We start from the raw sequence: 15,456 nt of genomic DNA, 5'->3' as shown, positions 1-15,456 counted from the left end.
CTATTACTTCACAGCTTCTTACCTATGTGAAATAAGCTTCCTAGAATGCAGTAGGCCTTGGCCTGTGAGTAAACTTGTAAGCTTTGTTAGGAAGGATGTTTGGATCATAGCTGCCAAGTTTTCACTTTTCTCGCGAGGAAGCCTATTCAGCATAAGGGAAAATCCCTGTAAAAAAGGGATAACTTGGCAGCTATGGTTTGGATCAATGACATGTTTTGACCCACCTTTTGTCTCTCTTCCATTCTCTCTCTCTGTGTGTGTGTGTTTAGCTTTGCTCATGGAGACAGGAAACAGCCAGAAGGATTGTTCGGATATAATTGATGAAACCCACATTAAGGAATTCGAAGTGGCCCAATGGATCAAGATCACCCTAGCCCTTATCTACGTCGTCATCTTTGTGGCAGGTATTGTGGGCAACAGTGTCACCATCCAGACGACCAAACTGCTGCAGAAGAAGGGCTACTTGCAGAAAGAGGTCACAGACCACATGGTGAGCCTGGCATGCTCGGACCTGCTGGTTCTCTTGCTGGGGATGCCTGTGGAGTTCTTCAGTATTATCTGGACCCCTTTCTCCACCCCTCAAGGCAACCTGGCCTGCAAGCTCTACTGCTTCCTTTTTGAGGCCTGCAGCTATGCTACGGTGCTGCATGTGGCCACTCTCAGCTTTGAAAGGTACATTGCCATCTGCCACCCTTTCAAGTTTAAAGCTGCTTCTGGGCCCTGCAAAGTGAAGATCCTCATTGCCTTTGTCTGGATTACATCCGTCCTTGTGGCCTTACCTCTTCTCTTTGCAATGGGCACAGAGTACCCATTGGAAGCCATCCAGGGCCACCGAGGATTGGTTCCCTGCAGCAAACCCAAACCCCGGCACCAGATACCTGACGTGGTGCTAAATGTCACCATATGCACCAGCTTGTCGTCTCGATGGAAGGCCTTCCAGTCTGGTATCTTCACTGCTTTTATTGTGTATGTCGTGGTGTTGGTATCTGTGGCTTTTATGTGCCGGAATATGATGAAAGCCCTGATGATCCACAAACAAGGCACCTTAGCCGTGAGAGGGGAGAGAGAAAGCCAAAATCAGTACATAAGGAAAAATGAGAATCCCGATGGCAGGAGTTCCAGGAAACAAACTATCCTCTTCCTAGGTAAGACCCTGTGCATGAACATGTGTGTGTGTGTGTGTTGGTAATGACTGCAGCTACAAAAGGAAAGACAAATGGCAGGGTGGGATTGATTCAGGATGAAATGATGGGAAAATGAGGTCTTCCTTTTAGTGTTTCACCATTCCCCATTCATTATGGAAATAATTCTGCTCAGCACAAAGCAAATGGTATAAATTGCATGGAACCTGTGCGGTGGTGATATTAAAGTAGGCATTAGTGCCTTCAGAATGTGCATTTGAGAGGAATGGTTTTCATTTCAGCTGCATTTCCCTTTTCTTTATGCACAGAACCAAGTAGATCAGCTTTTCAACAGGCTCCTCTACCCATCCTGCCCCACTTTCCCATCATCACTTTAAAAAAGCGCTTTTGATTTAAATATTTCAATTTTAAAGCTAAATGCTTATCTTGTGTAGTGTTATAATTTTTGTCTCATTTGAATTAAGCGGGGAATTCTAAAATTCAATTTGCTTTTACTAGTCATGCTGCTTGATAACATCTTATCCCTTCCCCATTTTTAGATAAAAGAAACTAGGGTTGTTGTTTTTTATAGGCAAAGTGGGGGAGATGTATGGAACGGGGTTCAAGGGAAGGAAGCTTTTAACATTTTGATCTTGCTGGAAAGAACGAGGAGCCATTTGCAAATCACAACCTTAAGCTGCAATCGTAAATCCTTTACCTGGCAAAAGTCCCACTAGCATCACTAAGAATTATTTCTGAACAAATAGGTTCAGGACTGGAGTGCTGATTAAAAGACTTTGTTTGTTTTTAAACTGTTCAAAAAAAAAAACCACCCCCAAAACAAACAAACAAGCAGAAACAAATAATGAGCCTTGCAAGCTCCAAATGCTACTCCAAATCTGTGCATTCAGAAAGCTTAAACCTGAGTTTTGGGTTGTTGCCAGGGCCACTTTCATTTACTATAGCTCTGCTCATGTGCCTTTAACGGAATCCCTATTAGCTGAAACTGTCCTGGCAAAGATTAGAGTCTGGCTCATGATGACGCCCAGCCCACCCGATCCCACTCCACCCTCTGGGCTGGCATCAAGGTGGCAGTTTTCAGACGTGTGGACTCCAGACTACTTCCAAGAATTAGCAGCCTTTCCTTGGGCACTATGATTCCTGCCTATTTTGCCTCTTTACAAGGCTGTTAGCCTGAGTCAGTCACATGCCTGGCAATAGCCATGCATATTCTCAGGGAGGTTGTCACTAAATGTGAAGACAGTGGCATGCCATACGAAACCTTCAGATGCTGAAGTTGCCATTACAGTAAGGGTATGAGAGCAGGGGCTCTTAAAAAGTTGGAAGCCTTTATTTCAACTTATTTGAATTCGCTTTGTTTTTGCTAGGCCTTGATCGCTTTAAGCCAGCCAGATAGTTTCCTTTGTTGGAATTTCCCCTCCCTGCACCTAGAGCTTATTAAAAGACCAATAACTTGGGAATTATGTTTGATTCTGATCTCTCTTGCCACATTTTTCAGACTAAATCTAATCAAGTTGTCATCTCACCATCTTGAGAATCTTTCCAGGCTGTGATCCATGTAGCCGCAGCATCTTGTTGAGAGCTCTTAGCTGTGCTTTTCATCATGTTCTGCTTGAATTGCTGCAATTCCTCGTTTTCACTGGCCTGCTTTGTACGGTGCTAGCACTACAATAAACGAATCAGCTAACATACCAAACCAGAGTGCACAACCAAACCAGAGGAGATTTTTAAAATTGTTTTTCTAGAGGTCCACTACATTGGGGGGGGGGGAAGGATGTGATAAAGGGCGCACAAATTACATAGATTACATAGATTAATAACTGCGTTCTCTGCTTTTTTTAAGCTCCTTGCGCTTTTGCTATGATCTGTGAAAAGCCCTGCTCGTTTCTTGTCTATAGAATGAATTTTCCAACCAAAAACCCCAGATGCAGTAAATGTCAGTGCTGGCTCTATTTAAAAAATAGATTGTATTGGAGAGGCCCTGATAAGTTTTGAACTGTAGCAAGGGCTAGTAATCTACCATCAATTTGGGAGAAGTGTGCAGTGCAGTCATCAGAGGTACTGTATGTTCAGATGAAAAAGAAGCCAGGTGTGTGTGAAAGAGAGAAAAAACATAAAAAAATATGGGATGAGAGAGTGGCGAATATATAATCAAGGTTGCTTTATTGTGGCCTTTTGTTTTATTTAATAAGTATATTTCTAGTCCATATTCATGGTTGTGCAAAGACGATAGGACTTATGATGGAAATGTGTGCTACACCAAACAGGTTGGTTCAGGGCCAGCGGCTGATGAGAAATGCCATACTACTTGTTGCTGTTTTCTTTGTTAAAGCTAACAAGAAGAATGCACTCCACATACATTATATTAGTAAGCCTTGTGAGGAAGGTCAGTATTGTTGTCTTCATAGGTAAGATCTGCAATAGGAGAGAAAGAAATAAAGGCTTGCCTAAAGTGCATCTGGTCAGTTCCTGGTGGCTGGCATGATGTGAACAACAGAAGACTTGATGGCTGAGTTTCTAAGCCATAATGCTATACTCACACTGGCTTAGTTTTTCTTACTTACAGCACCCTTACATATGATTCTAGTTTAGTACTGCAAAGTTAAACCAGGCCTGGAAAGAAGAGCCGTTTCAAAAACCCAAGTGTGATTTCATTGTGGTTTTTGGTTCAACACTTACCAGTAGCTCTTTTTATGTACTTTCTGGTGGTTGTTGTTTTTAACCTTAACCTTTTCTAGTGTTTCCATATACTATCCGGATGCTGTGTGCTTGGATGAGTCATGATTTGCTTTTGCACCTGGGTTGGTTTGTCTGTTCTTTTGGTGAGCAACATCACTGTGACTAGATGTGCTACAGCCTTTGGACATTATTTCGTTGCCTTCCCAGGTGATGGTACCACAATGCACTTCATGGGAATTTAACAACTGGAAGTTAATCTGTGGGTTGCTACAATGGGCCATATTCTAGGAACTGTGACCTTCCTGTCTGTCAGGCCATGCTCTTTTCCCTGCCTGCATTTGCACAGACATTCAGAAATAGCCACATACTTTAACAGGACAGAGCATAGGGACTTCTTATCTTCCATAGTATAAAGCAGGGGTGGGGAGACAGCAAATCCAAATTGATTGGAAAATATCTGGATGATTTGTGATAGATTGCAAAAGATTTTTGACTCTCAATTGTTTACCAATAGCAGCAATGAAATAAGGCCCCTCTCCCACAGTTTATATACTTTTGAAGTGGGAAAAAAGCTTAGAATAACCTAAGTGGATTTTTGTGTGGAGGATACTCTGTGCTACATTCAGTTCTGATGCTGAAAACAGTTCTGGGCTCAGAATTCTTTAATTCTAAGCACATGTATTTTGCATCTGGTTGATCTCAGGGTTCTAGTAAACCCTGGCCAGGGTAAGGTTGCATTACCACACCTACCATGTGGTTGTGATGAAAAAGCATACTGCTCCGCCATTGCTGCCTCTACAAGTGGTGAATGGGCTTTGTCATCTGTGCAAGAGAGCATTGCTCTGCCACCCTTGGCTGTAACAAATTTGCACGGCACTTAGAGGAAAAAAATGGTCTTGGATCCAAACAGAGTTGGATGCCATAGTCAGAGCAAGTCTACTGGCAGCATACAGAGCATTGTCTGTTCCATCTGTAAAGGATTAATTTTGATTATTGTGACCAAAGGATGTGGACAAGCTGCTTGAAGGAGTGCATCTGGCTACCTGCTCCCTCGATCACCATCCATCTTGAGTTAGACAGGATGTACCTGACCTAGAACTAGTTCCTTTTTGAAGTGAACTTTCCAAGGACTGAGTCTGCCCACGCACTGGCATACAGGACATAAGCTTTTTTTGAAAGGTTCTAATATCTGAAAATACGATACTGTAATTTTGTCAAAAGTCAGGAACGACCCCCTTTTCTGTAAGATGAAGACAGGGCCTTCAAATTTCTTCAAGATGAAGACCCTGCTATCTGTTGCTATCCTCATATGCTACAGCACTGCTAGCATGTGTGGTCCTTCCTTGGACCTATCAATACACCGAGTTCTCAAGGTATATTTGTTTTTCTTTGTTTGAAAAAACTTTTGTTCAAAGAAGAAATAGAAAGCCATTCTGAAACTTCTAGTGATGATTTTGTCTGCAAGCAGATTTGCATTAATGCCTACAAGTGTCTATTGAGGAAGGAGGGAGGGAGGAGAAGGGTGTTTAGTGTCCTCCTCCCTGACTTCTGTGCTGTATTTCAAATGACTCTCTTAATATGAGTCTCACTAATTAACTTTGGTTAGAAAATAAATTAATGAACAGAAGACAGAAACCATGGCCTGAATCCATGAGAATAATACATTTTGAAGTGGTGGCTTTCATAAGAATTATGCTTTAGGGTGCTTTTAACCCAGGCAGAATGAACAGATAATATTGTTTACAAATTGCTGAATTTAAACATTGTGATGTAGCAGGCCTGTTTGAATTTCATTTAACAGATGGGTCAAATTAAAACAAATATTTGCTCATTCCAAATGTATTTCACATTTAATGTGAAATGTAAATGACAACACGGAGCAAGATGTGTTGAAGAGTCTAGCAGCAATAAAAGCAATTTAGAGTCTCTCTCCTCTAGTTGTTAAAAGTGATAACTTCTATAAAGCAGAAATTAAATTCATAAATCTAGTACTCAAGAAGGAAGAGTGTAAGTCGAAAAACAAGTGGTTTTAGTGCTATGCTTTGGTGCAATGTTTGAAAAATAATGAAAACAAATTGAAAACATTTTAGTATGTGTGTGTGCGCGCGCATGCATGCATATGTGAGGAAATGTTTTATATATGATATTTAGAATCTGCCCAAGAACAGGGACATAAAAATGGCAGGCAAGGGTATAAATAAGCCTGGTGAAAAAATTCTAAAGTGGATATTGTAATGTATGGGAGAAACTTGTAAGGCCAAAATTTGGTGTAGTCTCTCCTACAACATTTGTCCCATAATTTCTAGTTTTGCAGTACCCTTTTCTCATTAAATTAGTGGTCTCAAACTGTGAGACAGGCCTACTGTGGGAGGAGAGAGTCTTACAGCAAAGCCATAGGCACACTTCATTTAAAAGCAGTTAAAACCTAGTATTCTGGCCAAACAAAATGGCTATGTTAGGCATGGAAGGGACACAGTAGCCTTGTTTACACATAACACTAAATCATTGTTAAACTAGCCATGACTTGTGTGTTGAGGTCCCCAAGCCACCCTCAAAGAAAACACAGTTCACACAGAATTTTTGTTTAAGGTTTTTGGCATAATTTTTGGGCCACAACTTTATTGATTACAGAATGTGAGTGGTTGCTTAGGCATTGGTTCGCGACTATCTGTTCCCACCTAGAGGTAGGAACAGAACTGACATCCACAAGCCTGCGAAAGTCAATAAGGGAAAACATTTTGGGGAGAGAATAGAGCTGGATGCCAGACCCTCACCTCTCCCCAAATGCTCCCAGGGGCTCTTGCATGGCCCTAGCCACTTGACAAGAGCATGGTGAGCCCCTGGATTCCTTTAACGGAATACCCTTGCAGCAGCAGCATTGGAGGGGCAGGCACAGCCAACCATACCCCCTCCACCAACCAAATTTAAGGTTGCCTAACTGCAACCTTACAAGTTGTGATGATTTTTGCTATGCAGTAGGCAAAAACCAAATTGCACCAGCCAATCAGCCAAACGTAAAAATTCCTACCAGGCCCCTGTCCCAAAGCAGACGACTCCATGACAGGCATAGCAAGGTCAACGCGAACAACCCTAAATATAGGGAGGGTGGGCGGGTGATCTGATGCATGCAGCGAAAAGAGAGGCAGCTCAATGCTACATGCAGGGAATAAATAGCTCCTTGGCCACGAGTACATTTCACCATCAATCATAAATTGCAACATCAGATTCTCCACAATGACCAAGAGGTGCCCATCCAGACTAACCCGCCCAGCAACAGAGGGATGTCTTGTTTGCCCCCACCGCAACACGTGCTCTCCATGAAGGAGAACACATTTTACCCATGAGTTGCCCCATAGATAAATCAAATAAAACAAATCATAGTTTGTTTCTCTGAAGTTTGGTGTGTATTGCAGCTCCTTTTATCTTGTGCATTGGTAGTTTAGTTAGCATGGTTAAACAAACTATGGTTAAAGAAAGGTGTCGAGTTCACACACAATACCAAGCCATCAAAGCAAGGTTTGTAAGCCAAACAACAAACTATGGCTTCAGATCATGTTTTTTTAGAGCGCAGTAAACAAACTATAGCTGCCCAGCAGGATTCACATATAACACTAGGACATGGTTTAGAAAACCATAGTGTATTAAACCATGATTTAATGTTCTGTGAGAACCTGCCAGTGAACATATGGGAGATTCTGGCCACAAGGGAGATTCCTGTTCATTGTATTGCTGGTTTTAGGCAGAGTTTGAGGACCACTTTACATGTTTAATTAAAACCTGGAGTGTATCTGTAGTGCTGGGGAGAAGAGAGTGGTAATGCTTTTGTTTTCCTTCACTCCATTTCCCCATTTTAAATATGAAGAAAGAGCTGTTATCGGGGTATGGGGTGGGCTCAGGAAGGCGGAGTAAATATAGAGGGATTTTAAAAGGTTGAGAAACAATGGAAGCTAATAAGTGATTATAAGAGAAATAAGCCTTTTTACTGCACAAAGAAGTGAGCTGAGTTATTCTCCCCTTGACATCTAGCTATGTACCTATGACATCCCTTGAGTGAGTGAGTGACATATGCCCTTGCCTTGGGCATGCTAGTGTTATGTCCACATAATCTTAGGATATATCAGCACCATCATATTTTACATGATTTGTGCTGGTAAATATTGTATAAGGTTTGCACAGTCCTGTCCATATACTGTATGTCATTGTGGGCCTCTCAGCTCATTCCTGGACCTTTGACACAGATAGTGTTATTTCATGAAGTCAGTGCAAATCTTGCTGTGATGGACATTAGCACAAGCAGTGTTTTATTCTTGCTTGCTCAGGAAATGTGTCTTTAAATATGTCGGTGAACCTAACCATTTGCAAGGAATTTCCAAACCTGAGTGCTGAAATGGGTAGCTAGGGGAACTGCTTCTTAGGATTATTCTGTTCAGTGGACAGGCTGCTGTCAGTCCAATTGAGCTGGTCCAATCCTAGCACACTAGCTAGCATGTAAGGGTCATGGTGCAACATTCAGCTTCAAAGGAGGTGGAAAGAAGGGGGAAAGTTGCAGTGGGACTTGAAAGAAGGCAAACAAAGACATTGAAAGAGGAGGAGAGAAGCCGACTATTAACCTTCTGTTTGAACATTGGAGGAGTGATGGTATAATGTGCAAACAAGCCAAGCACAAGCTCAGGGAAGAAGAGGAAAAGAGAGAGTGAGACTCAGAAGCGGATGGAGGCATCCAGGACCTCAAGCGTGAGAAGGGAGAGATTCAAGGGAGAAGGGAATCCTGTGGAGGGAAACCATGAACTTTCCTTCCATGCTGACTTGGAGCATAACAAGAAATTGGGATTGTATGTCATCAGCATATTGTTAGCACCTTACTCCAGATACTCTGCTGACATCTTCCAGTGGGTTCATAGGAATGCTAAGCACCACAGGGATGTTTAACAGAAGCTTGTAGGAGTTGCACTGCCCATACTCTATTGGTCATCTGGCCTCAGAAGTGGCTGACAGGGATGGTGGGTGTTTACTTGGTGCTTATACTGGTATTGAGTAAGTCAGGGAAGTGAAGACTCCACTCCTCACCAGCCATTCCTGTCTGACCTACCTAATTGTCTAAATGTCCCCAGAAAACCAGAGAGCATCATGGGGTCATGAATGCTATCTATCTCTCTTCATCTCGCCATTCCATGGTGAAACCAGGGCCCCGGACAGAATCCCCAGCCCTCTCCCCAGGACACGGGACATTATAACTTAATTCAGCAAAGGGTCAGCAAGGGTTGGTTTGATTGGAACCAGATGGAAGTGGAGTGTTTACATGCTAGCTGACTAGTGGAAAGGGATTACCTCCTTGTCCATGTCAATAGAGTGAGAGATTATTAAATTTGCCCTGTGCAAACAAAATCCTTGCTTGCTTTCCTTTCCAGACCAAAATGGACTCTTTTGGAGCCAGGGTGTTAGGAAACATATCAAATGGCAGTGGAATTTTGCTTTCCCGACCGCTGCCCAAATGTCTGGCTAGCTCCTTTCATTTCTGTCTTTGTCTGGTCTTTGTCTTTTTGAAAATGTGCTGATTAATTTCTTCTTAACTTAAAAAAACCCCAAAACCTTTCAGCATTTCATGTAGCTGCTGCCTCACAGAAACAGTTTTCAAGAACCCGAATTTCTTAAAAGCACCAACACCTGTGTGAAGTCAGAGGTTTTCCACAGGATGACATCTGTATAGAAATATTTAGTGTGGGTATAAACCAAACCCTTGACCCCATCCACAATAAGAGAAAGTGCTGTAAATGTTGCAATGTGGAAAGTACACGGTCCGTGCTATGACCAAAGAAGTGCATTGGGAAACCAAAAGTTAAAATTGCTACAGAGATGGATGCCGCTTAGATCTAAATTTCCTTTAGTAAGGCTGCTTTTAAGAACACCAACAAAAGAAGGTTTGGCTTTGTTGGTTGCTTTAAAAAAATACTGAAATATGTAACTTATTTGTGAAGGGGCAATAAGGTGTTTCACATGTGGGCCTGAAGCTAGTAAGAGGGATCAAAAACATCAGATCACAGATGACAGCTTTTGGTTCTTCATACTGGTGCATGTAATACTTTTAGTCAGTAAACCACATACAGTGATTGCCACAGCGTGGTTGTATGGGAGAAGGGAAGGAATGCTAGATGGGAAACTGAAAAGAGTCTTCGTTGGACAAAGTTGGTGCTGTGGTCTATGGTAAATACAGCTTTGTACTTGTGGTTTTCCTCTGTGTTTCTGAGAATCCGGAGACCAGCAGAGTGTAAAGGGAAACTGTGTACGCACTAAAGATATTTACCTGGAAGGAAGACTCACAGCTTTTGGTAAAACAGTTTCCATTTTTTAATCATTATTATAGTGCAGGCTTGCAAACCATTATTCCAGTTGCCTGCTCCATTTGCTTGCCTCTTTCCTTCTGATTCCATGACAACTACTACTGCTCTATTGGACCAAATGGGACCTCCCCTGCAATACAGATGTGCTCCCCACCCCCCGATCCCCGGATCACAGTAGTGGGAAAAGGGTCAAAGTCTTCCCCAAGTCACAGTCACAGTCCACGTTGTAGGCTTGCCCTGAGCTGTCCATCCCTTTGCTCAGACTTCCACTGTGTGGTTGGGAAGGAGGAGAAAGTAGGAAAATGACATTTTCCACCAGTAGGAGATACATGATTTGGCAGCAGAAATGACCACGAAATCTCTCTTCTTCCATCCTGGCTTCATTCTTTGCTTTTGAGGAATATATGTTGGTACTTGGCACAGAAACTTATTTGTTGTGCCTGTGACTAAAGTTCTGTTCTATCTCCCAAAGTGAGCTTGGTGGCCTTCCATGAGCATGGTCGTTACGGTTGTGGCCACTCAGTTCTGGAACATTCTTCCTTTATCCAAACATCTCTTTGACCTTCAGAAACTGAAGATGTCTCTTGGGTTAGCTTCTAATATGGGTTGATGCTAATGGCATTTAGTGATATTGTTCTGGTACTTTAGCTTCGTATAAATTCTAGTGATAACTTTAGATTTTTACACTTAGAAACCATTTTAAGAGATCAGACTATAAATATTTCAAGTAAAATAAAAATAAGCAGATTTCTTTTTCTTTTTTAAAGAAAAATAGTCTTTAAAAAGGTTTCTTCAATAAACAAGTTGTCTCTAGAGAACAATGTGATAGAATTTGATTGTGAGTGCTTTAAAAATGGTTTATAGTCTTCTACAAAAATAATTTGACAGAATAGTGCTGAAAATGAAAACAACATTTTCCTGCCGTGGCAGCTGTTAAAATAGCAGTTATGGTATGCAAATGTCTCAAGTGCTCTCTGTGAAAAATATGTTGGACTTCAACACAACGAACTATACAGTTTTCAAAATTAAGCAGCTTTTAGTGGATTCTGCTCATACAGAGACAAGGTGTGGTGAATAGGGGAAGTGTCTCCTCCCTGTGAACAGGCAGCCTGTTATCACATTAAGGGAGTAAACTAATGTTACGATGCACTTTTTAGAATTAGGCTATGTGCGCATTACTGCAGCTAGGTTGCTCTCTTTCTCAGTTTGGATCAAAGCTGGTTTGCGGGGAAGTGCATCAAAATGCAGTATTTCATAAGAAGTGACAGGATAGGTGCAGATTCTGGCTAACGTCGTGTGCATACTGCTTCCCAAACCAGAGGCATAGCTGCCAAGTACCCCATTTTCCCCAGGAAACCCCCATATTTTCTTACCGTTTCCCGCTGGTCTCCCGAATGGATTTATATCCCGTAAATCCCCCGGAAAGCAGCTCCTGCCGGCGGCCATGTTTCTGGTGCCGCTCTGCCCATGTATGGGCACCGAAAATCGGGCGGCGGCGGCATCGGAGGTCACTTCTATGCATGTCCGGAAGTGCATAGAAGTGACTTTTGGCGCTGCGGACATTTTGGAAATGGGCAGAGCGGCACCGGAAGTTGCTTCTACGCATGTACGGAGAATTGGTCCCGGATTTTTCAATCCAGAACTTGGCAGCTATGACCAGAGGTGGGGGTGCCCCAGCTGGGAATGTGTGCACAGCCACTGTGAAAGATACCGCACAGTTATTTAAGCATTCCTCACAAGGGTGGGTGTTGGTTGTAGATGGTCCTACTGGTTGTAGGGCCAGTAGATGGCACTGAGCAAGGAGGTCAGAGGTCGCAAATATGAAAATAGAGTTAGCTATGTTTTATCTGTCAATAAAGTGTCCTGGCTTTCTGCTAATCCTACACTTATGTGCATGCAAACTGTACATGTGTAGACTCCTGTAAGGAAGTCTTGCACACAGCTGCCTTGTGAGACAAGTCAGTTGTGCACACATCTATCTTTTTACTAGGCTTCTGCCACAACTTCTCTTTTCCCTCGCAAGGAGGTGGGAAGGACAGATCTGCGAGCAAATATCTGTCTGGGTGAAACAAAATAAAAAAATTCCTTCCAGTAGCACCTTAGAGACCAACTAAGTTTGTCATTGGTATGAGCTTTCGTGTACAAGCACACTTCTTCAGATACTGTCTGGGTGAGGTAGCAACCATATTTATTACGTTCTAGCTCGGGTGGTCTTGATAGACAGCCTGTCATTTGCCAATCAACTGAGTTTCATGTAGCCAGGAAGGCACTCATAACACCTTTTTGAGCCAGGAGATGAGACTGGAAAGGTGTTAATTAAAAAGGATATTGCTTGGGCTGCCCTTAGTAGACTTGACATATCAAAGCAGTTTTTAGATTGTGTATTGGAAAATAATGTAAAAAATGGGTAAAAGGATTAAAACTAAAATCGCCAGTATCATAAATTCCGTTATACAAGCCCATGGTGTGTTCACACTAGGAATACTGTTGCTTTATCACAAAAAGGATATTGTAGAGCTGGAAAATGACAACCAACATTATCAATTCTGGTAACATGCCGGTGCTGGCTGCCCATTTCCAAAATGTCTGCAGTGCCAGAAATCGCTTCTGCGGCTGCGTAGAGGCGATTTCCGGCGCCGCTTAGTGAGTCCCCGCACTGCGTTGCACCGGTTTACCGCAGCGCGCGGCGGACTTGCCGAGCGGGTGGCTCGGTTCATGGGTGGCCCATGGGCCGGATAAACGGCCTCCATGGGCCAGAGATTGCTGATACCTCAACAGGATTGCTACCTTGTTGTTGTTGTTTTGTAGTTTAGTCGTGTCTGACTCTTCATGACCGCATGGACCATAGCACGCCAGGGCAGGCACTCCTGTCTTGCACTGCCTCCCGCAGTTTGGTCAAACTCATGTTCGTAGCTTCGAGAACACTGTCCAACCATCTCGTCCTCTGTCGTCCCCTTCTCCTAGTGCCCTCAATATTTCCCAACATCAGGGTCTTTTCCAAGGATTCTTCTCTTCTCATGAGGTGGCCAAAGTATTGGAGCCTCAGCTTCAGGATCTGTCCTTCCAGTGAGCACTCAGGGCTGATTTCCTTAAGAATGGATAGGTTTGATCTTCTTGCAGTCCATGGGACTCTCAAGAGTCTCCTCCAGCACCATAATTCAAAAGCATCAATTCTTTGGCGATCAGCCTTCTATATTACGGATTTTACCCAATGCCTTACCCACCCAAGGTGTGACAGTTGCTATAAGGTAGGCAAAACCCCCAGACAGGGCCAATTATTCCAAAGGAGAAATTCCTCTCTGGCCCTGAATATACCAGTCGAAAGTTCCATAGCAAGGTCGTATGGAAGGCACCATCCCCTCTGGTGGGTTGGTTCAGCAATGCAATAAGGGTGAGAGATTGATATGCTGTCTGAGGTGTTGAGGCAAGGAGATGAGCCTTATTTAAGCCTGGGGAGCGGATCTGAGTGAAGACTCAAGAAGGAGTCCCAGGCAGCTCTGCCCCCACTAGGTCCCACCTCCAGGCCCGCCTGCAATTGGCCAGTTTACAGGAGGGCCTGAATTAAAATCGCCACATGCAGGTGGTGATGGATGTGATGTCTCCTGCCAGCTATTGAGAACAGAAATTAGGCACCCAGTAATGGCAGTGGGGCAGTGCCCTGTTGCAACGGCCGTACCACGAAATAGGTGAACAGGCATATGGTATGGAGAAAAGAAAAACAGGCAGTTTATTGCCGGAAGTGATACTCCCTTGCTGGAATAGCCCAAGCCAAAGTAGAAATGAGCTGGATGAAATAAGTGAAAGGGGGGGGGTGTTCCTCAATAATCCTTGCACATCTACACTCTTTTCTCACCAGGGCTACAGGTGCTGGCTACTTGCTTAAAATGGTATTAAGTTGAATGAGTTGCCATATTTATGCATTCCCATGTTTGTACCATTATGGAGTCTGTTGTATGAAAAGCTGGAATGATTTAGGGACTAGGAAGGGTTTTGATGTTTAGACCATTCATTAGCAAGGAACACAAGCTAGGATACAGGAACAAATATGGAGGACTTCTGGCAAAGACTCTGGGCCATTTCCGCATGTAAAGAGGTGTTTATGACAGATTCCTAACTGAATAGCTCAGCACAGTATGCATTATGCCATATATACTACACCTATGCTTTGGCAGTTACGTTTGTGTTAACGGTGACACATGAACTCAATCAATGGTTTGGTATTTGCAGTCACAGCAAAGAAAAAAGAATAAAAAGAAGGCACCTTAATTTGTTGCTAAATAAAACTTTGCACTTCCTGAATATCTATTAATATTGCAGCAAGCGGCTTTGAAGGCATTTTGCAGGCCTGACCTATAAAATATATTGCTGTAAAACATAATTAGCGACCCGTGTTAGATCTTTTTTGCCTTCCTATATCTAAGACCAAAAAAGAGAGACCAAAGCCCAACACTCTAAAGCTGAACATCTAATTTTTGCACAATCAATCTACTGTTGGCAGATTAATGTGTAGCTCAAAATAAGGGTGTCGTGCGTAGAAAGAAATAGCCTTTCAAAAGATCACTGAGGAAATATATTTTCTGAGGCACCTGGCAAATGGATTTGCAGTAGGACAGATTACTTCAAGCACTCTGCTAAAAATATGTGCTTGACATCTATGGATGACTCGAGCACTGTAAAACTTGACAATGGTAGGACTTCTGTTACAGGAAAATTAGATGTTTCTTCGTAGGCTGAAAATTGTCTCTGTTTGGGTTGTTGTTGTTTTTCCCTCTTCTTTTACAGAAAAAGATACAGCTTGAGGACAGAATGAAATTGAAAGAACAGCTTGATTGATTGGTTTTCAGAAAAAAATATAGCTTCAGTTCATGTACTTTAGTTGACTTCCTTGGAGTTCCTTGTTACACTCTATTGCGTTTCTTCTTAGGCTTCACTGGAGTTATCAGAGACGTAGATATTTGTGTCTTGGAATTATTTTCATCTGGATGTCCCATGCAATAGTAATCATGTGAGAGATTAATGGATAGAATGCTTGATAATGGACCATATTTCATCATGCGTATGAATCTCATGCCAGTCTAGGCAAATATTTATAATTGATTGATAGGCGCATATGGGATGTGTTGCCATTTACATGAAAACTATTTGGCTGCCCTGAAGAATTCCTTGAAAAATGGGTCACAGTTAACGGTGCTTTATTTTTTTAAAGTGAGAGGTGCCAGGATTTAAACTAGCGTAGAAGTCAGACCTTCTGATTCGGCAGCCCTGATCCCATGTGGCTTAGGACTCCAAAACCTGGC

At 42.7% G+C, this 15,456-nt stretch overlaps 1 protein-coding gene across 2 annotated transcripts in view; it reads left to right on the top strand.

Annotated features, from left to right (window-relative positions):
- The window catches only part of GPR39 (G protein-coupled receptor 39), a 119,333-nt gene that overhangs the window by 511 nt on the left and 103,366 nt on the right, over positions 1-15,456 (top strand). For both annotated transcript variants that reach the window (XM_035130184.3, XM_035130193.3), the window contains exon 2: positions 270-1,145. In XM_035130184.3, coding sequence (XP_034986075.3) covers positions 278-1,145 — 868 coding nt within the window. In that variant the 5' untranslated portion in view covers positions 270-277. The remainder of the gene's footprint in view (positions 1-269; positions 1,146-15,456) is intronic.

The sequence above is a fragment of the Zootoca vivipara genome, chromosome 1 (genome assembly GCF_965207765.1).
Source record: "Zootoca vivipara chromosome 1, rZooViv2.hap1.1, whole genome shotgun sequence".
In the NCBI taxonomy this organism is placed as follows: domain Eukaryota; kingdom Metazoa; phylum Chordata; class Lepidosauria; order Squamata; family Lacertidae; genus Zootoca; species Zootoca vivipara.
The sequence above is the reverse complement of the archived record's forward strand: the minus strand, read 5'-3'. Positions and strand labels throughout refer to the sequence as shown.